This window comes from Glycine soja, chromosome 11 (assembly GCF_004193775.1).
Source record: "Glycine soja cultivar W05 chromosome 11, ASM419377v2, whole genome shotgun sequence".
Lineage (NCBI taxonomy): Eukaryota > Viridiplantae > Streptophyta > Magnoliopsida > Fabales > Fabaceae > Glycine > Glycine soja.
The window spans coordinates 52,839,844-52,865,503 of NC_041012.1; the positions used below are offsets into that span (position 1 = coordinate 52,839,844).

The following is a 25,660-nucleotide window of genomic DNA, read 5'->3' on the forward strand; positions in this document are numbered from 1 at the left end:
AAGCTAATCAAGTTGTTCACGCATTGAATATAGATCTTTTGTTTGTTAACACGCTTTTAATTTTAGACTTACTTGTATTGATTCTATTCTTCTTCACGATTTAATATAAGTTCATTTTATTAAATAAAACATATTTAACTTTAAACAAAATTTCACTAATCATTTTCTTCTTTAGAAAATATAAATTAACTTGAGTACTCTTTGATAATTAAAAAAATAATTTTACTGGTGACTTTGTATGAATGTGTTTAGGAGTTTAGTTTTAGAGAGAAAGGACAGAGGATAGATTTTGATAGACATTTTTAATTTGAGTTTTTATTTAAAATAAAATGGTAAGTTAATAGATGCTTAACTTTTTAATCTTATATTTATCTTTATAAACATTACATAGCTCTCTTAGAAATTAAAAAATATCCTTCCCTCTTTTTTCTTTCAAAACTCCCAAATATACCCTTAAAAAGACTTATATGAATCATCATGGAAGTATTGAAGTATTGTATGTGTGATCATTTTAAAACCTTTTTGAAATATATATATATATATATATATATATATATATATATATATATATATATATATTGTGTGTGCATATATACTATATAAGTATAGATATATTTAGTGAAAGAGATATTTTATGAGTGAAAAAATAAAAATTTAATGAGTCATATAGTGAATGATGATGGAGATTTATCAATTTAGTTCTTATGTCAATATATTTTATTATCATTTATAAATTATAATGAAGAATTTTTTAATACTTAAAGATTATTTAGTATGATTTTTAATACTTAAGGATTTACATTAGGGATTATTTAGGGAAGAGATTAATACTTTAGATATGAAATTGATGATTTTCTTTTTCTTTTTCTTCTTCTTGATTCTTAGCTTCTCGCATGTAATATTTTTTTAAATATAATTTTTATCTAATTTTAGTATGATGATCAAGCAACTTAGTAGAAAATTATTGCATGATAAGTTATTTTGAGATTTTTTTAAAAAAGTGAAAAAAAAAGCTAAAAATTAAGATGAAATTATAAAATAGAAAATGTATGAGTATTTTTTTCAAAACATTTTTTCGTTCAAGCTCCGTCACTACACCCATGGTTTGTAATTAATGCTTGCCAAAAGGAATCTTGTACACGGCTGTTATATATATAAATAAATGATAAACGATTGTGATAATTAAACCATCAATAATATATAGCAGAATTCCAGAGGGATTCCATGTTTCTAATTAATAATGAAGATTTGCAAATTATGGGATTCCTTCGCAGTTCAGCTCATACGGATACGGTCAAAAGATATTCTAACATGTAAAAAATTCTCATATTATTGTCCCTTTTATTGGTTGAATAATATTATATATATATACACACACGAGGAATCCGTTCAATTTGGAGAGAAAAGAGAGTAAGGAAAGGTGGTTTAATTTATTACTATATGTCAAAAAAACATTAATTTTCTTTGTTTTTGCACATATTACAGCTAATTATACTAATTTTGATTTTGAAAATAACTAGTAAAGTTAACCAAGTGAAGTAAAATCTGGTTGCATTTCCCATATGAGGGACAATTTAGATCAAACAAAGCCACTGAATAGAGATACTAAAAAGAAAGTATAAATAAGAAGGTGGTTGATATGATAAAAAACAAAAGATATGAAAATAGTATCTAAATACAGTAATTATAAAACTAGGAAGTTTATAAAGAGTTGAAAATATAAATTGTGATCATATCATGCCATATCAAAACATCACAAGTTAATGAAGACAGAGGCACAGTCGCATTGGGAATTGAAAAGTTGATTCTTTCAAAGGGCATGAGCATGAGCCAGAAAAGAAGGGGCAGAGGTTCCCTTGATGAGGGACAACCCAAACCCCAAAGATTTGTAAACTACATTCATGCCAGTGTGTGATGAAAATGCACTCTATTCCCTTTTAATCTTCTGTAGCGGGGTGCACCGTAGGCTCCGTGGTCGCAATATTATCAACGTAATCCTCACCGCTGATCTGATCGAGGACGAGCACAAATCCCATGGCAAAAGCCGCATCAAAACCAGGCTTAACACAAAGGGAGAACACCTCCTTCCCAAGCACGACGCTGGTGGTGGGGTCCACTTTACGACTAATCTCAGCCACCGACTCCTTCGTCACATTGAAAACCGTGCAGCAACGCTGCGAGAAGCACCCCTCGATCTGGTACTCCTCACCGGGGTTATCGTACATCTCCACCGTCAAACTCGCACGCGACCGTCCTATGATCGACGCTCTCCTCACGCTGAAGATGGGTTTATCACCGTCCATTCTCTCCCCTTTGAAACCTTCCCACCGTTGATGCAAACTCGGCCGCTGCTTCGCATATCAATCAAAATTATGATGTATAAAATCAAAGCAGAGAAATTAGAGAATAGATTTCGTACCTTTCGACGAACGGTGAGGAGGCAACGTCCGTTAGGATCCATGAGAACGAGTTCGTCTATGTCGCGAGTGTCGGGTCCATAAGAGTCAACTCTGAACACGAGTTGACCTTTGCAATCGTAGACGCTGAAGCCATCGCCCGCGAAGAACAGAGAGGTTTTTAGCACCGTGAGATGGATCTCTTCTTTCAAGACATATCCATCTTCAACTTCCACCTCCTTCATATTTTCCGCCATACAAAGTGTGCTCATGATGTGGGTTTCGTATTATTCTTGCATCCACGATATGCAATTTATGGCACCAATTAATTAATAATTCATAATGTGGGGTACATGGAAATGGAAGCATGCATGGGTGGGTTATCTCTATCGCAAACGTGGGGAGAAAAAATATCTACAAAGATGATATCCACAGGACCTTTTTTTTTTTTTTTGGCTAAACTTTCACATTTAAACTCTTTTTCTTTTGTTACACTATTTTAGGGGAAGGTGACACTCACTTGACGTTTGGATTGAGTGTTTTTTATTTTTATTTTTAAAGAAAATAAAAAGTAAGAGTAAAAATAAGGTTTGTTTAAAGTTCTTAAAAAAATTTAAAAATAGACTCAAAACTAAAAACAAAATATCAATCTTTTTAGTCTTTTTTCTAAGAAGTAAAAATGCAATAACATCTTAAGATATTTTCTTATTGATATTGATGTATGTTTTTTAAATCTTGAAAATTTAAAAATAAAAACTATTTTAAAAAATAAATAATCAAATTAAGTATCACCTAATGTTTTTATACTTATGAATTCTAACTTAATTGGTTGAATTATGATAGATTTTCTTACTTTTAATTTTATTTCTATAAATAAAGAATATTGTTAATATTTGTGTATACAAGTTTTAAAAATTATAATTCAATCAATTAAAAATTATTATTATTATAAATTTTAAAATAATTATCATCAAAATTAATGAACTACTAGTAATGTATTACTAGATAATACATAACCTATTTTCTCTATAGAGTTTAATGGTTATATAGTAAAATATTTTACACTTTCAAATAATTAAAAATAATTATTGGTATAATTTTTAATGCAACTATTACAAGAAAAAACTTACTATACACAACGGTTCACTGTTAGAAAATAATATAAAATTATTTTATATTTTCAATACAAAATATATTTTGTCTTTATGTATTATATATATTTTGATAAAATTTACATATAATTTTAAGTAATTTTAGTATGCTTAATTAAAAAATTATTTTTACAACCTATGTGACCTAGATTTTTATTATGAGTTATCACAATAAATATTTAGAAAAAAAATTTATAAATACTATTCTTAGGTATGTTCTTTTATCATACGAATATTTTTCTGTGCATTATACAACACCTAAACATAATGTTTGGAAACACAAATGTCTTGGTTGTCTTTTTTTCGTTCTGAGTTTTGGTTGTCTTTTGAATCGTAATATGAATCAGTTTGTTTTCCTTTGCCAGTGTAGCCGCGTTGATTGACTTGATTCGCTTGGCCTTAGTCGGTGCTACTTGTTGGTCGTCTTTACTTGTTTGTTTGCCCAATCCGAGCAAAAAATTTGTCTACTACATACTTTTCTTTTGACAAAGAAGACAAAAGCAAAAAGCAACTATATGGCTACCGTATTCTTGAGTCTAATTTTCACTTCAATGCGCTAACTTTAGAATTAGAATACAAAAACATTTAATTTAAATAAATTTTAATTCTCTAAAAATATATCATATTTTTCTCTTCCTTTATTCATTGGAACCAATCCTGACAAGAGCAACTCTACAAATGCAAATGGTCCATTTCACACAGCAGATGCTTCTGTAACTTTGTTCCAAAGAGTTTGAAGGTCATGGTAAATTAATGGGCATAAATTCCACCAACAAAGAATCACCACAACCATCATGCACGGAGAAGCTAACAAACCAAACACTGCAATACGCAAATACACTTGTTATCAGGAAGATAACTATTAACTGACATCCACATTAAGCTTGTAAAGACTAGGCACTATTGGATCACCAAAAAAAATAGGTGACCATCTTGGTATAGTTTTGCCTTTCTTTTACCAAGTTAAAATTTGGATCGAGTATTTTTCTAGCTTTTTATACTATGTCGGTTCGTCGGATCCATTACTTTCATTTTTCTTTTTTACTTTTGTGATAGTTCACTGCCAAATGAACAAATGCTTCACGCTAATAAAAGTAATTTTAGGTGCCGTTATTTAATTATTTTTTGAAAATAATTCTATAAGCACATAAAAAAGTAATTTAATTGTTTAGAGATTTTATTAAAAGTGAATATATATAATTTTTATTTTATTAAAATTATAAAAATTACTCTTTATTTTAAAAAAAATCAATCATGATTACAGATTTTTTAGAAGCTATTAAGAAACACTCAAAATAATTGATTGCTAATCTATTTTTTATTCTTTTTTATTTATGTCTTTCTTTCTTTCTTTTTTTCATTTTTTAAACCAAGTACTTCTATAATACACCACATTTCTCACCTTTTTTTCTTCCCATTTCCATTCATCATATATCTCTCCCTTGTGCCATATGCTATCTTCTCTTATTTTTCAAGCTAAAAATACGGTGTGTATACATGTGATATACTTCTTCCATTCCAAAATATAACTCGTTTAAAATTGTTACACATGTATTAAGAAAAAAAAATTATTTTATTAAATTTCATAAAAAAATATCAGTGATTTTTTTAATATACCTTTTTATCTTTAATTAAATAGTACTTATACTTATTTATTCTCATTGCACAAAATTCTCATTAATAATAACAAATTCTTATACAAATTTCATTGAGTAAAATGTTTCCACTTCACTTAACTCCATTGTATCATGTGTTACTTGTGGAAAAACAAGTGATTTATAAAATTAATCAATGATATAAATGCATAAGTAAATACTAATGATTTAGGGAAAAAATCACAAATTTTAAAAAGACTAATGTATTAATGTATGAAATATTTATTGAGGATAATTTTAAAAAAGAATATTTAATGTAATATTAATTTTATAAAATGACTTATATTTTATAACTTTTTTTTTCTAAAACGATTTATATTTTGGAATGGAAGGAGGATAATTTTCCAATCATATATAATCTGTAGTTATACAAGAATGTAGAGGGACTATTGATGCATGGAGTGGGAGGGGGAACAAGGTGATTGGCATGCCAGGCTTTTCCAAGTCCCTACCACGCAAGAATAAGGCTAGGTTCATCGTCAGATCCAACCCAAAACTTCAAATGCTAGCTATAGAAAGTAGAAACTATGATGGAATTCCGCACAGTGTGTACGTAAGCGACGGGTATCATTAAATTTCCTCAAAGTCAAAACCCACTACATTTCTACATGTATGCTGGTGGTGGAGTCACCGTCCCAATTTGCTAAAACTAAAAGCCACCCCACACGTATTTTTCATAAGTCTAACAATGATCAAATCTATAGCTCGATCTAAATGGATTCGATAAGAACAATCAGAATAGTGATGCTAATCAACCAATTCGTACTAATATTGTTAACACCACTAATTTTTCGATTTATCAAAAATCAACCCTTCATACTTGTTAAAGAAACACAATCACTCCTACTTATGCCGCCGAAGTTGCTGGTTGGTGTGTTTGGATATTAGTTTAATCACTAATCGTCTGATCCAATCTCAAGAAACGATTTTGTTTCAAAAGTTAGTAACCTGTTTTTAGTATCGTGCTCGTGGGCCCTTCGCTTGACTTGACAACTTTCAATTTGTAAATCTCAATCAATTTTAGTTGCATAAACTCTATCTTTACGTCACGACTTTCAATTTGGTTTAATCTCAATCAATTTTTACGCATATATTCTTTGTTTTCGTTTTTTTTTTATCAGTACAGTAATACTCTTCAACTTATTTAAATGTGTATTTTTTTATTTCAGCTATACTATTGTTGGTGGAATATATTTCGGCTAAAAATTTGCTTGGATACGATTCATACTAATTTATTTAGCATGATAAACGAATATAACTTTGCTCATTCGACTCATACTATTCAAATCAAGCAATAATCACATCTGAACAAAAGCAGTGGTAAACTAATCAAGCTTTTCAAAAGTTATCTTTATTTAAACACGTATTATTTTTTATTTTATTTTTTGGTACAGCAAACACGTATAAAAGCGTTTGTTATTTAACTTTTTCCCGTTGTCTAACGTTAACTATATTTAGATTAGTGGACCAAGATTTGCCACATTGAAAGGTACTAATAGTATTTAGAATTTGCCTATTTGGACTATCATTAAGCAAAAAAGTTGGTTTCTCCTTGTGATTGGGTCAGTTGGGGAAAGTCTGGTTAGGACAAAAAAAGGTAAGAAATTTACAAGGACACGCAGTATTTTTATTGAGGCACCTAGTATTTTTTTTATTGGGATACCAGCAATATAGTTTTAACTCAAGATCTAAACTCATACAAAACCATCCGTATTTTTTTTTTTCACGGATTGTCGAAGCGGGAATCAAATTTGTGTTTTTTCCACATTATTAATAGAACACTCAAATTAACTAAACTAATAGACACATTATGTTATAAATAAATAGTATCGTTGTATATAACACTAAAATTTCTAATTTATATTTAATGTACATGTAAATTTACATAATAAATTTTATGATGATTATCTTTTATCTAATAATTAATTTGTTTATATATATAAATTATAAATAAAAATCATAGGTTTAATAAGCATTTACATATATAAAAAATATCAAATTTATTTAATTATCAATTGCTATAAAAAACATCTAAATACATCATTCAATTAAATATCATATTTATTTAATTTTTAATCATTATAATAAACATCTAAATATATCATTCAATTAAATATCAAATTTGTTTAATTATCAAATTTTGTAAATAAATTAAATGAACAAAAAAAATTCTAAAAAAATAATTTTTTAAAAAATTTACTATCACGATAATATATTAACTGGGTCGTTAAGACCCTACTTTTGTGGGATTCCAGAAATTTTGTAAATTCTTTTAAAAAAATTAGTAATTAAAAGTTGATACTAAATTAAGTATATTTCTATAAAAATGTATTACTTTATTTTCAAATAATATATATTTTAGAATTTTAGGTATATTTCAACTGTAGTTTATATTATTAGTAGTTGATTATTAGATTTAATGGGTATTGTTTTTTTTAAAAAAAAAACTAAATTTTAATAGTTGATTTTACATTGTAAAGTAAAAAATTACTAAATTTTAAACAAATTTAAAAAATATTTTATATATTAAAAAGTTTATTATATAATTTTTGTGTCTATTATATATATCGATACTATTTGTTTATAACATAATATATTTTGTATCTATTATATATAACGATACTATTTATTTATAATATAATATATCTATTAATTCAGTTGATTTCAGCATTCTATTAATCAAATTAAAGGGTAATCAGTACTACTAATTAACTATGCCAAGAAAATTACAAGAGGGAACAATGGAGACTTAATTATATTGACGCACACACACCCTACTAGTTTCTTTCTTTCGGGTTATGTGTTCCTGCACCTTCTATTGCTGTCACGGGAATGTTAATACTCCTATTTAAAGCATTCCACGAGGATTAACGGGCTTCCTCACGTACAACAGAAATTTATTATAACTTACTTTTCAGAAATAATCATTAAGAAATTCAAAAATAAAATAAAAATATATAACTAAACTTTTTTTTAATTAGTAGGAGTAGTTATGATTAGAATGTTGGTTAAGATATTAAAAATAAATAAAAATACTTAAAAATTAAAATCATGTTAGAAATTTATTTATTTTTCCAATTCTTTTCATAAGAATTAATCCAGGATGTCTCCTTCATCATTAATTAATCCTTTTTATAAAAAAAAATGCATTTTGTTCCCCTGTATTTTCAATCAAATTTGATTTTAGTTATTGTAATTTTAATTAAAATAATGAATCAAGTCCTCTCACTTTAGAAAATATGTGAATTTAATCCCGTTTCAACTTTGGACGGTCAAAATATTATCAATAAGGTTATATTTGATAAAATTAGTTAAAAAATAATTGGTAGTTAAAAATTGAAAAATTAACTTATTAAAATATAAATATTTGATAAAATTAATTATTAAAATAACTGAAAAGTGTTGCATAATAAAAAAAATAATAAAATTATTATTTATTTAAAAGAAATAGAAAAATGAATAAATATATTGAAGCTATTAAATATATTGAGAATAAAAATAAAAAAATTAAAAATTAACATTTTAAAAAACGACACTTTAAGTAATATCTTTTAAAATTACTAAAAAAAAATTATTTATCAAACAATCAATTATATTATCGAACATAAATGTTAAAAGTTTCAACTTAAAGATGGATTAAATTTATATATTTTCTAATGTCAGAGGACTAAATTTATCAATGTAAAGATACTAGAGATCAAAACTAAATTTAAGCGAAAAAACAAGTACTAAAAATATATTTTTTTTTCTTAAAAAAATCCTTGAAGATTAGGTCTTAATTTAACAAATGATAAATAATTAACTAAATTAACTTATTTCTTTAATTTTGATAAATTAGCTCAATTAAATCATATAAAAAATATGGAAAGTAATAAATATTTAATGCCTACAGGCACTGCTTGAAAGTAGTAAAAAGTTTACTACTAGTAGTATATAGGTGTCGCCTGTGGTGACTAAGGAGGCATGCAGTATAGTGGGAGTAATCGAGGTGAATCTGGGGTATCATGCCACCAGCTGCGGTGCTCTTTTAATGGACTAACATGCAATTCCTCTCCCTTCCACCCGACAACTCTCATTACCCGCTAACTTTTTCTTACCAAGAGATTTATCTTAGTTAATATTCTAAATTCTTAATACTATTTCTTTTTTATTTTTATGCATAAAATGAATAAAATTAATTACTAATATTTTTAATCAATGAAAATTAGTTTTTTCAACTTATATTTGAGATGGGATGAAGCATTTCATGGTGATTAAAATTTGTTGAAAATTTCAAAATCGTAAGTAAAAGTTGGTTAAATATTAGTTTGTGATTAATTTTAAAGAAACTTTAACTAATTATGTGTTAGAAAGTGTATTGTTAGTATTTAACTTCAGATTTTAATGATAAAAATATATTTAATTTTAATAATTTTGTATGTATATTTGTAATGAAAAGCTCAATTAAAATACAAATTAATTCATTTTCAGTAAGAAGAAAAAACTACCAATTTATAAAATTTATACTACAGTTGTATATAGTATACCTACAATGTATAAACTAATATGTAGTAGTAGGCTATTAGCTGCCAACTTCACACTCTTGCTTCTCCTATCTCTTCTTTCGCTCGCTTTATTCTATTTTTTTTTTTTCACTCCTTTTGTTTTAGAGGGAAAAAAATGAGAAGATGACAATAATGGACAAAATTTAAATATTATTTGTTAACATTATTTTTTCATCTTAACCAAAGCTTCACGAACCCATAAAGATATAAGATTCATTCATTGGTATAAGATTTTGATTTTGTTATATTCACACGTTTGTTTGGTTTATTTTGTGTGAAAAATTATCTTTGATTGAAAGATAAAAACTTCACGCACCTAACTGAATAAAAACTCTTGGACGGGTGGTTGGCTTGAAGTCTGGGTCTGGACACAGAGGATAGGTTATAAGGTGATGGTGGCTACTGCTACCAAACAAGTTAGTGGCAGGTGGTGTATTGAAAACTTTTGCCAAGGTTGGCACGCGTTGGAAGATGATAGGATTGGAATTTTGTCTCTTTGCGCAACTTATGAACGGGAAACCTTGTTCTCCAGAGCATGAAACAGCAAATGTGGCAGCCACTTCACAAGCGGGGGAATCATGCACAAAATTATAGGTTATGGTATTATTTTAATTACTATCATTTAGGACCACACATACTGATGATATTGTTAAATACAATGCAAAGTGGTCTAACTTATATTTTTATACTTAAATAAAATAAATATTGTTTTCTTAATTTTATATAAAAAAAAAGAAGTGTACATTGAATCTCAAAAAATAATATAATACTCTCATTTTCCAAGATAAAATTAAGAATATAATATACTAAAAAAATTATACTTTAACATTAAAAAAAATTCTCTCTCTACCTCATAATTAATAACTTTGTCCTAAATATTTTTATCAGACAAAAAAATAACAAACAAATAAATAAAATAACATTTTTATAGAACTCATCTTATTACCATTAATTCATTTACGTTATTTTTACTATCTATCATTAATATTATAAAGAATATAAATAAATAATAATAATTAATCTTAATAAAAAAATCTCCTAAGAATACTTGGGTTCTCTGCAGCTGCAGCAACCATAAAAGCTTTTGTAATTAATTAGAAAATAGTAATTTTATATTCGCAGGTCCTTATTATTAGATATAAAACTTACGGCAGCAGGGGATCCATGCACTTACTAATTTTGGCAATCGCATTTTACTTCATAAAGAAATAGTTTTATATTATCAATATAACTATAAATTAATGTTAAAATTTATATATTTCCTTTCTTTCCTTTCCAACATCCCTTTGAATTACATCTCTTTTCCCATTCACTTCAAAGTCTTCTCCTCACACAAAATGTCATACATATATATGCATATAAACTATTTCCCAAAATGTCATACATGTAGCATGGCTGCTTTTAATGTGGATCCATTAAAATGAGAGATTAATAAACTCTATACCACATTTTAAGACATTAAATTCGCGAGTCCTTTTCATTTATATATTACTACTCAATTTTCCCATTCTTATACCCTATATGAAGTTTCATCTTCACTCATAATCCTGTGTAAGAAAATTTCTCCACAAAAGAGAGTTTTACAAAATGAAATTCTTAATTGTAAAATTTTATTCCCTTTTACCAGCCGAGGATCACAGTCAGAATTATTTATTTATCGAGGAAATTAACTGAGAAGACTTTTTCTCCCCTATGATTTTTGCATGAGCATTCTCCCTTTCTGCATCCTAATTCGAGATCCAATTCCTCATCTCAATAATACTATGTCATAGTTTAATCTCAATGAAATTCGATTTCTCATCTGAATAATATCATCACAGCTTGCACATGACTTGGTGGAAAAGGTATGAACCACCTTCTGACCTTCATTTTGCACGAGACTGTGCCTGATCCATAAATGGCTCAACTCCAATCAAATTTAGTATCACTTAAGTAAAGCATATCCTAGTTGAGTCAAACACTTTTCATATGTAACATTTCCATTATTATGCATCCAGTAATTTTCTCAAATGTTTCATTAACAAGATGCGTTACCTTTGAAACATGGAACGTGCAACTGACCTCGATTCTGAGTCTAAGGAGTAACACTGTACTAGAATACTGTGTATTAGTATCGAAAGATGTTCATTAGAATTTAGGATCACACCATACATGTAGCAACAGAGCTATTTTACTAATTTTCGAAAATGCTCAGATTGAGCAAGGCTCCAACTGATGAGTTTGTTACAGATCATCTGAATCAGATGATAGCAGAGAATGTCTTATAACTCTAATTACATCTGTAAGTGAAACAACCCCAACGAGCAAACCCTGATGATCCACCATCCAAACTCGATGAACATGCCTAGTCACTGCCTTTTCAATAACCTCAGACAAGGGTGATTCGGCAAAGCAAGTCACAAGCTCCCTTCTATTAATCTGGGTGTCCGATTCTGATTCTGTGTACAAAGGACTCGATGCAACATCTTCAGTGAATGCTAGTGCACTTATTCCCAACCATGATTTCAGCGTGGCTATGTGGCATCCCCTCAAATCAGTTGAAGAAAATGTACCGATAAGCTTCCTGCATCTGCCCTGCAAAACGTACGTACGTATGTGACACCAAAATTAGGAAGGAATAACAATTAAGGGATCGAGAATTAATGAGCTAGACTTGCATTTATGTGCTGCTTGTGATCATCTTGATCAACATCAGAGGCTCTAACAATAGGAACAGCATTTAACATAGCAGCCTTTAAGCACTTAATGGCATCCACGAGTTTTGTGCGGTCAGTGATGGCATAAATCTGTTCAGTGACAGCCAACAAATCTTGAACAGAACGTGACAGAATGCTCTGCAGTTCACCATCACCTTCACCAGCACGATCATGCAAGAACCTAAGCACATCCATCTGAGTCAGCATTTGGTAGCTCCAAGCTGACTCTACAAGTTCCACCCCAGCTGCAGCCACGTTCTCTGCCTGCCCATCAACCGGTACCATAGCACGATGCACCCCTTTGCTCAACACTTCCATACAATCCAACAGGCTAACACATGATACAACAATAACTAAAACAACCAAACTCTTCACTACTAATCATCAAATGCAATTACAAGAATAAATGGGTTTCTTTTTTTTTATTTGTGTCATGTAAAGAATCCCTGGTATTTTCACACATACCAATAAAATTCCCATGTTTGAATCTCTCAATGAAAAGTAATATAAAAGACAAAACACTATATATATATAACCTGGTATTAGGATTGAGAGTCCACAAGCTAAGGCCTTCAAAGGAGTGGCCAATGATGGAGGAGACAGGGCCAGACATCCTTTGATCAAGGTCTTTGGTGATATCATCATCGTCACCACTCAAGTGGTTATCACCAGCAATGTGGACCACAATGTCAAGCATAGTCACCATCCCTATGTAGTGCTTCCGTACGGTTCCGGTTTGCTTATCAGACTCAACGATCATGGACCCTCCGGCTCCGATCCATTGCCCCGGCGGCGCAGCCACCGGCACCGCCACAACCTTGTTCGCCACCAGTGTAGTCATTGTGTGGGCCAGGGACGCCATGTACGGCACCTCCACTAGCCTCTTCTTGTCAACCATCAAATCCTTCACCTTCTTCTCCTTTAGTCGCATGCTTTCGCTGCGTTGCATGTTGATTTCGCCACCGAGCTTCACCTCCTGCATACTTTTGATTTTCCTTTGGTTACATAAATGTAACAAATGCTTCTTAGTACAAAAATGGGTACTGATGGGAAAAGGTAGAGCGAGCATAAAGATAGGATATATCATATATATATCAATGTTTGTTACTCTAATTAATTCTTTCTCTTTTGATGAATGATTATACGTGTAGTCTTGTGAGATATGCAATCCTGTGCATGCATGTTCTGCTCTTGCCATCTGTGATTGTATATTACATGACTCATCAAATTAAGGCCCATGTTATGCCGACACCTTTATTATCGAATTTTTGTATTGTGTTTTTTTATACTTACGTACCATATACTTTTCAGTGCACCACAATATTTTTGCGTCGGTATAAAGTATAATTTCTTTCTTTATTCATTAAACGCTAGCGATTATATATAAGCACCAGATTTTGATATTAGTTTTATAATAAAAAAATATTAGTTTTATAATACTTAATGACGTATTCATATACAGGCTGCTTTACTAAATTAGCTTCCCTTTATAGTCTATTTTTTTTTATCATTCTACAAATGTACATAATGATGATAATAATAATAATTATGAGCATTTTTATCTTTCAAACAGGAAGAGTCCAAAACGATCAGGTTTTTCTTATATGGTGGGGCATTGGCCTAGTGAAGGAAGTTCAAACTTAATCTCAGAAAAGAAGAGAAGAAATGAGAAATTAAACTTTTGCATTTGATCATATGATTTACAATAACTTTATTTATACATTATTTTTTATATTGTGCTATTCTACATTGTTTTCTTTTTGGAAAATAAATTGAAGGGGAAAAAACACATATTCCACCCCTTCGGTCTGTCTTTGTGTTCCTTCTAATCAAGCAAAATGTAAGAAAAAATATGTACTAAATTGATGTAGAAAAAATGTCTTAATTAGAGCAGTGCGGCACGTTTGCCCTATAAGAACGTGTATATTGTTGTTTTTACAGCTCCCATTGCTTATTTTTTTTTACTGACCTATTGCTATTGTTGTTGACCTCGTTATTGCGATTATATTTAAGAATGGTGCGTTAAAAACATTTTTTAGAAAAAGATCAATAGTATTTTTAACATGAAATAATCATATTAAATCAAGTAAGTAAGATTATTATAAATATTAAAACTCTTTCTTTATGAATTTAACACAATTATTTATATATATCCTAAACTTGTAATTAATATCACTAATTACATTGAAACAATTCTATATGTATTGATTTATCCACGTAGTCGGTGGTTATTAAAAACTTTTTTTGTTGTTTTTAAATATTAAAAATCTTATTGTTAACATATTGTCAAGTGTACCAATTTTATCATAAGTAGTAAAGATTAAAATGGAAGTCCAAGTGTCTGAATCTACAAGAACTTTGGTTGTGCTTAAGTGATGTAAACTCAATTATTAAGCAATGAAAAGAAGGAAAAGAAGACAGAGACAATAAATTATAAATGTGAAATTTAGAATAAGATAAAGAAAAAGATAACAGGAAAAGTAAACAACGATTTAAATGTGAAAAGATAGAACCAGAATGCAATGATGTTGGGGCCTAACATACCAAAACTACTTATAATATAATGTAATTAATTTTTTTTATTTTATGAAATTTATGTTTCCACCCACATTTACACATCTACTTTACTACCCTATATTTGGTTTTCCATATTAAGGGCCTAGTTTATTTATTCTTTTTCCCCAAATTTCTTTCTTTGTAGAGACAAAATAACAAATCACATTAAGTTAAGAAATACAAAAATTCTTGGGCAAAATAAATGTCAATCTATTTCTAGTAATGAATTTATTAAGATACTCTTCCCCAGTTTTTTAGAAAATAATCATTTTTTAATGCATTATCATCTAAACATTATATGAGTAATCAGAACATAATTACAGAAAAACATAAAGAATAATAATAGAAACAGAATTGCATTAAATAGATAATAGGAAAGAATTACATTACAAGAGTTTAACAAGAAAGAGGGGGAATAGCTAGAGAGAGAGAGAGTTTCCCCTAAGGGATAGACCCAGTGTGTGGGTTGTGTCTTTTTCTTCTGCTTCCTAATCTTTTTATAGGCCTAGGGTAACTTAATTTTCATGGGACCTCGTGCTTACCATCGGCTTTTCGTGCTAAGCGCGCCTTTGAGCTTCTTCGTGGGTCTTTTTCGCGCTAAGTGTGTTTTGTGCGCTGGGTCTGTCTTGTACGTTAAGCGGACTTTTCAATTCTTCTAATTTTTCTTTGAGGCTTTTTCTTTCAATTTTTAAATCAATTCTCTCTTCCAAAACACTTTAAATCTTCTTCTTTTAATTGCTGCTAATCAAAACTACAAAGATATTATTTTTTTTATTTCATTAAAAACAACAGTAAAATAAAAAAAATTATAATAATTCTTAGCCAAAATTAACTATCAAATTAACTTAAATTTTGTAATTATCACTTATTAATCTAAAAAATGTAATAATTCATGGTCATAACATTTTTGAAATTTTGTAACGCTCATCAGTTTTGAAAGCCATTTTTGAATGGTTGTTAATGGATGATAATGGCCAATAAAGAATTGTAACAGCCAATAATGAGTGGTAATGGCTGATAAATGCATTCTTGATGGTAGAATGCCTATATAAGCACATGAATTTGGTCCCTGAGCTCATCCCTTCGAATTCAGTCTTATACACCATCTAGAGAGTGGAAGAGAGAGAGCTTGGAAGAACCAAAACAAGAAACTCTTCATAGCAATGGCTGGAGGTATGTTTTGATCTATAATTTCCGCATTTTATTAATAACCTGTGTTTTTTTGTAGTTTGTAATATCACAGGTTAAAAGAGATTTGTTCTAACATTTGGTATCAGAGCAAGAATTGCCTCTGCCTTGTCCATTTTCGTTTTTCGGTATTTTCCGATTTGATTTTGTTTATGGTATGAAGGGCCTTGTTTCTTAAAAAATAAAATTAGAAATATGTATTTCGTTTGATTTCCTTAATTTTGGCTTTTGAATCGTGAAAAATGGTGTCCGAATGAATGAAAAACGAACGGGTCTGCGTATGGGTCGGGTTTGACCCGCTAAAGGTTGAAGATGATGAACAGTGTTTAAAAAAAAAAAAAAAAAAAATCCTACGTTTTGTGCTAGCTGGGTGTCGAACCCTTGACTCCGAGAACACTAATGTATGTGCAGACCACTAAACCAGTAAGGCTTTTTTGATATGTTGTTGTTTTTAATACGTTATATACACATTGTGCTTTACAGTTTTTTGAATTTTGATTTAATTTATGCATGAATATATTCTAGAACATTTTATTCTATGCATATATATATGAAATCAAATGCATAATATTATATTTCAATTATAAAATTATATGAGAATCTTATTCATAATTATATTGTATCTTGATTTTGAAATGCAAAATACTATTTATTCTCATATAATAAATTTTTATGTCTAAGTGATCTTTATGATTTTGATTAATTATGGATTAGCCACAGCATCTATATTTGATTAAAATTATATATTAAGTTGGTTAAAGATCATATAAGGAATTAGACATAATATTGTAATTAATTATACTTATATAATGAATTTTATCTCACAAGAATTTTTATTATATCTGTATAATTAATTGGGATAAAATGACGTATTATTTTTCATGATTTACCCACAGGCATCATGATGTATGTATAATTTGTCGATTTTATCATAAAGTAAAAATTTACGATAGAAATTAAATTATTTTCATATTGTACCCGTAAAGCATGAATATTAAGCAAATAATTTGATTATTCTATCATAAGGTTTAATTGTTTCTTATTGAATTAAAAATTTAGCCCACAGGCAATTTTTATGTCACAAGATTCAATTTTATGGTATGTTTACATTGGTAAAAGATACAATTAAGATTAGTATGCCTCAAATTTTGACATAAGCCTTTGAATTTTGCAGCTTCTCAAACTATTAATTTTTCTGATATTCAATGTGATGTTCCCGAACTCAAAGGAGATAATTATAAGATATGGAAGGAGAGAATTCTTTTACAATTGGGGTGGATGGACATAGATTATGCTATAAGGAAAGACGAACCACCTGCAATCACAAATGAAAGTAGCCCAGCTGACGTTGCGCTATATGAGCGGTGGGAACGATCCAACCGGCTCAGCGTGATGTTCATTAAGACTAAAATCTCGGCTGGGATACGTGGTTCTGTTGACCAGCATGAAAAGGTCCGAGACTTGCTTAAGGCCATTGATGACCAGTTCATCACTTCAGATAAGACTTTAGCAAGCACCTTGATCATGAAGTTTTCTTCTCTTCGGCTCACCAGTGTGAAAGGTGTGCGTGAGTACATCATGAAAATGCGAGATATTTCAGCTCAACTTAAGAAACTAGAGGTTGATATGTCTGAGTCCTTCCTAGTGCATTTCATTTTGAACACCCTTCCGCATGAATATGGGCCATTTAAGATTTCCTACAACACACATAAAGATAAATGGTCTATCAATGAATTAATGACCATGTGTGTTCAGGAAGAAGAAAGGCTTGTAATGGAGATGGGTGAGAGTGCACTACTGACTACTGCTTATGGGAAGAACAAAGCAATTAAGTCTCAAGCTTATCAGAAGGGGAATGGTAAAATACCACCTCAAGCTGATATTAAGAAGGTGGCAAAGTGTTTCTTTTGCAAGAAGAAGGGACACATGAAAAAGAATTGCCCCGGATTCCAGAAATGGCTTGAGAAGAAAGGTAAATCAATCTCATTAGTATGTTATGAATCTAATATGGTTAGTGTTAATATTAACACCTGGTGGATTGATTCTGGATCTACTATTCATATTGCAAATTCTTTACAGGGTATGCAAAACCTAAGGAAACCAGTGGGAAGTGAGCAAAGCATTTTATCAGGCAATAAGCTAGGCTCACATGTGGAGGCCATTGGAACTTGCATTTTGACTTTAAGTAGTGGCTTTATTTTAAAATTAGAAAGGACTTTTTATGTACCAAGTTTTTCCCGAAACTTGATTTCTATTTCAAGGCTTGTACCGTTTGGATATTCCTTTAATTTCAAAGACACATCATTTGAGTTATTTTATAATTCTGAATGTGTTGGGAATGGTATATTGTCTGATGGTCTTTATCTTCTTGGTTTACAAAATAATGCCACTTATAGTTCTATGCATGTTCAAACTGGTATTAAAAGGTGTAATATTAATGAGAATTCCTCTATGTTATGGCACCGGAGATTAGGACATATCTCCATTGAGAGGATTAAAAGGTTAGTGAAAGATGGGGTACTCAATACTCTAGATTTTGCTGACTTTAAGACTTGTATGGACTGCATTAAGGGTAAGCAGACCAACATGTCTAAGAAAGGTGCTAATAGGAGTTCAAGCATATTAGAAATAATTCATACTGATATTTGTTGTCCAGATATGGATGCACATGGTCAGAAATATTTTATCACCTTTATAGATGATTATTCACGATATATGAATGTTTATTTGCTTCATAACAAATACGAAGGATGCCTTCAAAGTCTTTAAGGCTGAAGTTGAGAACCAATGTGGCAAGCAAATAAAAATAGTGAGATCAGATAGAGGTGGAGAATACTATGGCAGGTATACTGAGAATGGACAAGCAGCTGGTCCCTTTGCAAAGTTCCTTCAAGAACATGGGATTGTTGCCCAATACACTATGCCTGGTTCTCCGAATCAGAATGGTGTGGCAGAAAGAAGGAACCGAACATTATTGGACATGGTGCGGAGTATGCTTAGCAACTCCAATCTTCCTAAATCCTTGTGGGCTGAAGCACTAAAGACGGCAGCGTATATATTAAATCGTGTTCCAACCAAGGCTGTCCCAAAGACACCTTTTGAGTTATTTAAAGGTTGGAAACCGAGTTTGAAACATATGCGCGTTTGGGGTTGTCCGTCTGAGGTGAGAATATATAACCCACAAGAGAAGAAACTTGACCCGAGGACCATTAGTGGGTATTTCATTGGATATACCGAAAGGTCTAAAGGTTATAGGTTTTATTGTCCACATCATATTACTAGGATTGTGGAATCAAGAAATGCCAAATTTATTGAAAATGATTTGATCAGTGGGAGTGATCAATTGAGGGACTTAGGTTCTGAAATTGATTATATAGAATCTCAACCTTCCACGTCAAATGAAAGATTGGTTGTAATTCATACCCCTCAAGTTCAAAGGGATGATGAACAACACATGATTGGCATTCCACAAACTGTTGTTGATAATCCAGTAGATCAAGTTGATCATCAAATTCATGAAAATGATGAACAACCAGTTGAACAACATGATCCCCAAGAAAATGTTGATGCAACATTAAGGAGGTCTACTAGAGTAAGAAAATCAGCTATTCCTAGTGATTATATTGTATATTTGCAAGAATCTGACTATAATATTGGAGCTGAAAATGATCCTGAAACTTTTGATCAAGCCATGAGTTGTAAAGAGTCAAATTTATGGTATGATGCCATGAAGGATGAGATGAGTTCCATGCAGAGTAACAAAGTTTGGAACCTTGTAGAGTTGCCTAATGGGGCGAAGGCCATTGGATGTAAATGGGTCTTTAAGACCAAAAAGGATTCATTAGGCAACATTGAGAGATACAAGGCAAGACTTGTTGCTAAGGGATTTACTCAAAAGGAAGGAATAGATTACAAAGAGACTTTTTCTCCAGTATCTAAGAAAGATTCACTTCGTATAATATTGGCATTAGTTGCTCATTTTGACCTTGAATTGCAACAAATGGATGTGAAAACAGCTTTTCTTAATGGTGATTTAGAGGAGGAGGTTTATATGAAACAACCTGAAGGTTTCTCCTCTAATAGTGGTGAGCATTTGGTTTGCAAGCTTAATAAATCTATATATGGTTTAAAACAAGCTTCCCGTCAGTGGTACCTTAAGTTTCATGGGATAATTTCTTCATTTGGTTTTGATGAAAACCCCATGGATCAATGCATATACCACAAGGTTAGTGGGAGTAAAATATGCTTTCTTGTTTTATATGTAGATGATATTTTACTTGCAGCCAATGATCGGGGTTTGCTACATGAGGTGAAACAATTTCTCTCTAAGAATTTTGACATGAAGGATATGGGTGATGCATCTTATGTCATCGGCATTAAGATTCATAGAGATAGATCTCGAGGTATTTTGGGTCTATCACAGGAAACCTATATTAACAAAATTCTAGAGAGATTTCGGATGAAAGATTGTTCACCAAGTGTTGCTCCCATTGTGAAGGGTGATAGGTTTAATTTGAACCAATGTCCAAAGAATGACTTTGAGAGGGAACAAATGAAAAACATTCCTTATGCTTCAGTTGTTGGAAGCCTCATGTATGCTCAAGTATGCACAAGGCCTGACATTGCTTTTGCAGTTGGAATGTTAGGAAGATATCAGAGTAATCCAGGTATTGACCACTGGAGAGCTGCTAAGAAAGTGTTGAGGTACCTTCAAGGGACCAAAGATTACATGCTTATGTATAGACAGACAGACAATCTAGATGCGATTGGTTATTCAGACTCAGACTTTGCTGGTTGTGTTGACTCTCGTAGATCAACATCTGGGTACATTTTCATGATGGCTGGTGGAGCTATTTCATGGAGGAGTGTTAAGCAGTCTTTGACTGCTACTTCTACCATGGAAGCTGAGTTTGTCTCTTGTTTTGAGGCTACATCACATGGTGTATGGCTTAAAAGTTTCATTTCTGGGCTGAAGATAATTGATACTATTTCAAGGCCTTTAAGAATTTTTTGCGATAACTCAGCTGCTGTCTTTATGGCTAAGAATAACAAAAGTGGAAGTCGAAGTAAGCACATCGACATTAAGTACTTAGCCATTAGAGAAAGAGTAAAAGACAAGAAAGTGGTCATTGAGCATATAAGCACTGAGTTGATGATCGCTGATCCTTTAACTAAAGGCATGCCACCGTTTAAATTTAAGGATCATGTAGAAAGAATGGGACTTGGTTCCAATTTATGATTGTATACATATATGTAAAAATTGAAACTTTTATATTATGATATTTTCTCATATTTTGGTGCACATTGATTTATTTGAGAAAAATTATGTTTTGGACCAAGAATAAACATTGGGTTTATTCATGAAGTTTTATTACCACTTTAAGTATACTGCTTGGGAAATTGAGTATATTGTAATACATAGATGATATTACTCGTTATAAGAGGAACTATCACTATGATTCATATATTCATTTCTTAAGAAGATTGAGCATTAAGTCAAAATGTATGGACCAAGTGGGAGAATGTAATAATTCATGGTCATAACATTTTTGAAATTTTGTAACGCTCATCAGTTTTGAAAGCCATTTTTGAATGGTTGTTAATGGATGATAATGGCCAATAAAGAATTGTAACAGCCAATAATGAGTGGTAATGGCTGATAAATGCATTCTTGATGGTAGAATGCCTATATAAGCACATGAATTTGGTCCCTGAGCTCATCCCTTCGAATTCAGTCTTATACACCATCTAGAGAGTGGAAGAGAGAGAGCTTGGAAGAACCAAAACAAGAAACTCTTCATAGCAATGGCTGGAGGTATGTTTTGATCTATAATTTCCGCATTTTATTAATAACCTGTGTTTTTTTGTAGTTTGTAATATCACAGGTTAAAAGAGATTTGTTCTAACAAAAAATACTTGACAATTAATGAAGTATTTAAAGCAGTGGGTAGTCAGTACTAAAAAGAAAAAACATGCTGCTGTTAAAGCGAATCATTCACTTAACTTAATAGGGAAAATGAGATGTTAATTTTAACAAGTATGTTATTCATTATATGGATACACATATAATATCAATCATCAATTTTTCATTAATAATTGAGAGTTGAGACTTGAGAGAATGTATCTTTTTCAAAGTAATTAAACTGGTCACTTTTTATTGTATGTTTATTTACTTGCACATTCTGGTCATGTGACAAATTTGTTTGATTGTAAATTAGACTTGAGATGAACCATCAAAATCCCATGAAAAGGTGACACACCTTTGAGAATGTTGATTCATTCATGGTTTCTTTTCTTAAGATATATACGCTACAAAGTCTGGTTGACGTATATAATGTTTTAAGTGGCTAAAATTTAAATGAAGAGGAGATGAAATAAACCACATGTACATACGTCTTGAACTGAATGGACAAAGTTAAAAGCAGTTTACCTTCAAGGGGACCCAACTCAAACTGTTAGGGGTCCCTTCCCTAGTACAAAGTACTAGTCCAGAGTGTAAATCTCGTGACGAACATAAATGCGCAAATTCTCTCCTCTCACATTTATAACACTAGCGTCCTTTCTCGTGAGCACACATTACTCCACTCCATGCACATCACCAACTTCGCATTTAAATAGTTAAAAACACAACATAACTTCTCTCACTGATCCCCCCATTCATTAATGGATATCGATCCTCTATAAAAAAGAAACCAAATTCCCACCCATATCATACGACCACACACTCCAAAATGAGTCCGTGTCTTCATCTACTCCTACAAGTACTATGTTGTACGTTGATTTTGCCGCATGCAGTAGTAACGGCGTTCACGGTGATCATGTCCGATTCCGGCGTGCCGTCCACCCTAGTTGACGGTCCACAAACGGGATTTTCCATGAACCAAGACGGTTCCCGAACCGACAAGCGAGAGCAAGAAGCAGTGTACGACATCATGCGAGCCACCGGAAACGCTTGGGCCACCGACATCCCCGACGTGTGCCGCGGCCGCTGGCACGGCATCGAGTGCATGCCCGACAAGGACGACGTTTTCCACGTCGTTTCCCTCTCATTCGGAGCACTCTCCGATGATACCGCTTTTCCGACATGCGACCCAACCCGCTCCTTCATCTCAGCCTCCATCGCCAACCTCCCTCACCTCAAGACCTTGTTCTTTTACCGTTGTTTCAGTTACAACCCTCAGCCCATCCCATCCTTCTTGGGCCTATTGGGCCCGTCCTTGCAAACCTTGGTCCTCAGAGAAAACGGCCACGTTGGGCCCATTCCTGTTGAATTGGGCAACCTCACCCGTTTGAGGGTACTTGATCTTCACAAAAACAACCTCAACGGCTCCATACCCATCTCCTTGGGCCGTATCACTGGTTTAAGGTCTTTGGATTTAAGCGGCAACAAAATAACCGGTTCCATACCCGGTTTTGCCTTCCCCTCTTTGAACGTATTGGACCTTAGCCAGAACCTTCTCATGGGCTCAATTCCTTCTACCTTTTGGGACTGCTACTCTCTCATCAAATTGGATTTCAGTCGCAACCGGCTCGTGGGCCCATTGCCGGAGAAGCCCATGGGCCTGAAGGATCTCATGCTTTTGGATTTAAGCTACAATCGTATCCAAGGCCCATTTCCGGGATCACTCAAGAGCCTGAGTTCTCTTCAGGCCTTGATCCTCAAAGGAAACCCAATGGGCTCGACGAGCATACCCGATGATGGGTTCGATGGTATGAAGGCCCTAATGATCCTTGTTTTGTCTAATATGAATTGGCATGGGCCGGTCCCAGAATCACTAGGCAAGTTGCGAAACCTTCGGGTGCTTCATCTGGATGGCAACCACTTCAATGGGTCAATTCCGAAGAGTTTTCGAGATTTGAGAAGCCTTAGTGAATTGAGGCTGAATGATAATGGGCTTATTGGGTCGGTCCCATTTGACAGAGAAATGGTATGGAGGATGAAAAGGAAGCTAAGGTTGAATAATAATTCAGGGCTTTGCTATGATGCAAGTAGTGGTTTAGGGGATAGCATGGATTCCACATTTGATTTAGGTATCAGTTTGTGTGACACTTCGAATCCAGGGTCGGTTAGGACAGTGCAACATCTTTCGGCTACCCAAAAGTTAATGCCCGTCACATCAGATGCTGTGGAAGCACTTACTTCATGGTCACTGGGACTAACTACTTTTGTACTGTTTTTCTATAATTTTGTTGTCAGTTGTAAATATTCATATCAATAGCAAAAGAATCTCAGGATGCCCTTGTCAGCACCTAGGAAGGAAAAAAAGTTTTTTTTAGTACATCTAATGTCTCATAAAGAGTAAATAGTTTTCAGTGTTTCTTTGCTTACCTGTCTGCTACTATTATCTCTTTCGATTTTTGAATAATATATATAAATAATTTTTGGTACACATGTTGTGGGTGCACATCAGGAAGTTGATGGCGTCGGCGTTTGGATATACAGAAAATAATGTTGAGATGAGAGAAACCGTGCAAATGTCACGTTTATATACACTTGCTTTCTGGTCCAGTGTAATGAAATGAATGCTAAAGTAAATTATTGCAATTATTAAGGTATAATTTTTCTTGTTCATAGATTAGAATTAGAATTTTACAACAATAATTCACTTCTTACTCCTTTCTTTTTGTACCTCTCAATGTGTAGATCAAGAGGTTTTCAAGAATCATTTTTTTATTAGAGCAAGTGCTAATTATTATCATTCAGTATGCCAAAATCCCAAAACATTGCACTTTCTTTCATCGTTTTTTTTTTTTGTTATCATTTTGTCTGCCATATTACATTACTAATAATTATCAATTATATTTATCTCCTTTCTTCTTGTATCTCTCATGTGTAGAGATCAAGATGTTTTCAAAGAATCATTTTTCTATTAGATCTTACTTCCATTTAATATATTATTTTCCACGTGGGAAAAAAAGAGAGAGCAAGGCTAATTATTTTCTTTCAGCATGCCAAAATCCCAAACATTGCACTTTCTTTCATCGTTTTTTATTTTTTTAGGGGGAGGCTAATTAAGTTTCTTGGATTTTTTTTTGCGGTACATATATGGATAACATTTATGTATAATTATAATTATATGTTAAAAATATAAATACCATTTAAAGGTCTATATGTCTATAAAGAGATGTCTGTAGTGGTTTGAATTTCAAATTGCGTTGCGAATACGAAACTGCTGGTACGAAGTCATGCTCGACTAAATTTAATCCCCTCATTGCACCCAATACAAATGTATTTATATGTTATTTTTTTATTCATACGAATTAAACATGATATTAAAAGATTTATAATATTTATATAATTCAATTAATTGAACTAAATTTTCTAATATTTTTTATTTTCTTGTAGGGGATAACTCGGCCTCCAGGTATTGGTTATTATACAAATTATTTTTTGTATGCAACCTTAAAAAATGATAATATAGTACTCCCAATTTCAGTAGTTTGCCTCAGTTATCTCCTTAAATAGGGGCTTAA

The 25,660-nt window shown here is 31.8% G+C and overlaps 3 protein-coding genes across 3 annotated transcripts; 1 reads left to right on the plus strand and 2 right to left on the minus strand.

Annotated features, from left to right (window-relative positions):
• Nucleotides 1–1,617: 1,617 nt before the first annotated feature.
• Nucleotides 1,618–2,863, minus strand: LOC114373530 (protein LURP-one-related 5-like). The gene is made up of 2 exons (XM_028331011.1): nt 2,420–2,863; nt 1,618–2,348 (listed from the first exon to the last, which is right to left on the minus strand). Exons 1-2 carry the CDS (start codon nt 2,666–2,668, stop codon nt 1,938–1,940), a joined length of 660 nt encoding a protein of 219 aa, XP_028186812.1. The 5' UTR covers nt 2,669–2,863; the 3' UTR covers nt 1,618–1,937.
• An 8,978-nt stretch (nt 2,864–11,841) lies between these two features.
• LOC114374851 (SNF1-related protein kinase regulatory subunit gamma-like PV42a) lies at nt 11,842–13,513 on the minus strand. Its single transcript, XM_028332558.1, has 3 exons — nt 12,979–13,513; nt 12,404–12,773; nt 11,842–12,320 (listed from the first exon to the last, which is right to left on the minus strand). Exons 1-3 carry the CDS (start codon nt 13,509–13,511, stop codon nt 11,970–11,972), a joined length of 1,254 nt encoding a protein of 417 aa, XP_028188359.1. The 5' UTR covers nt 13,512–13,513; the 3' UTR covers nt 11,842–11,969.
• A 9,329-nt stretch (nt 13,514–22,842) lies between these two features.
• Nucleotides 22,843–24,514, plus strand: LOC114375360 (protein TOO MANY MOUTHS). The gene has a single exon (XM_028333135.1). The coding sequence runs from the start codon at nt 22,918–22,920 to the stop codon at nt 24,403–24,405; it is 1,488 nt and encodes a 495-aa protein (XP_028188936.1). The 5' UTR covers nt 22,843–22,917; the 3' UTR covers nt 24,406–24,514.
• The last annotated feature ends 1,146 nt before the right edge of the window (nt 24,515–25,660 follow it).

Excerpts from the sequence above, each read along its gene's own strand:
- LOC114374851 (XM_028332558.1), bottom strand. The coding sequence starts at position 13,511 with ATGCTCGCTCTACCTTTTCCCATCAGTACCCATTTTTGTACTAAGAAG. Across the intron at positions 12,774-12,978 it reads ACTCTCAATCCTAATACCAG|CCTGTTGGATTGTATGGAAG; the intron begins GTTATATATATA and ends ATCATGTGTTAG. Across the intron at positions 12,321-12,403 it reads ATCACAAGCAGCACATAAAT|GGCAGATGCAGGAAGCTTAT; the intron begins GCAAGTCTAGCT and ends TACGTTTTGCAG.
- LOC114373530 (XM_028331011.1), bottom strand. The coding sequence starts at position 2,668 with ATGAGCACACTTTGTATGGCGGAAAATATGAAGGAGGTGGAAGTTGAA. Across the intron at positions 2,349-2,419 it reads TCCTCACCGTTCGTCGAAAG|CGGCCGAGTTTGCATCAACG; the intron begins GTACGAAATCTA and ends TATGCGAAGCAG.
- LOC114375360 (XM_028333135.1), top strand. The coding sequence starts at position 22,918 with ATGAGTCCGTGTCTTCATCTACTCCTACAAGTACTATGTTGTACGTTG.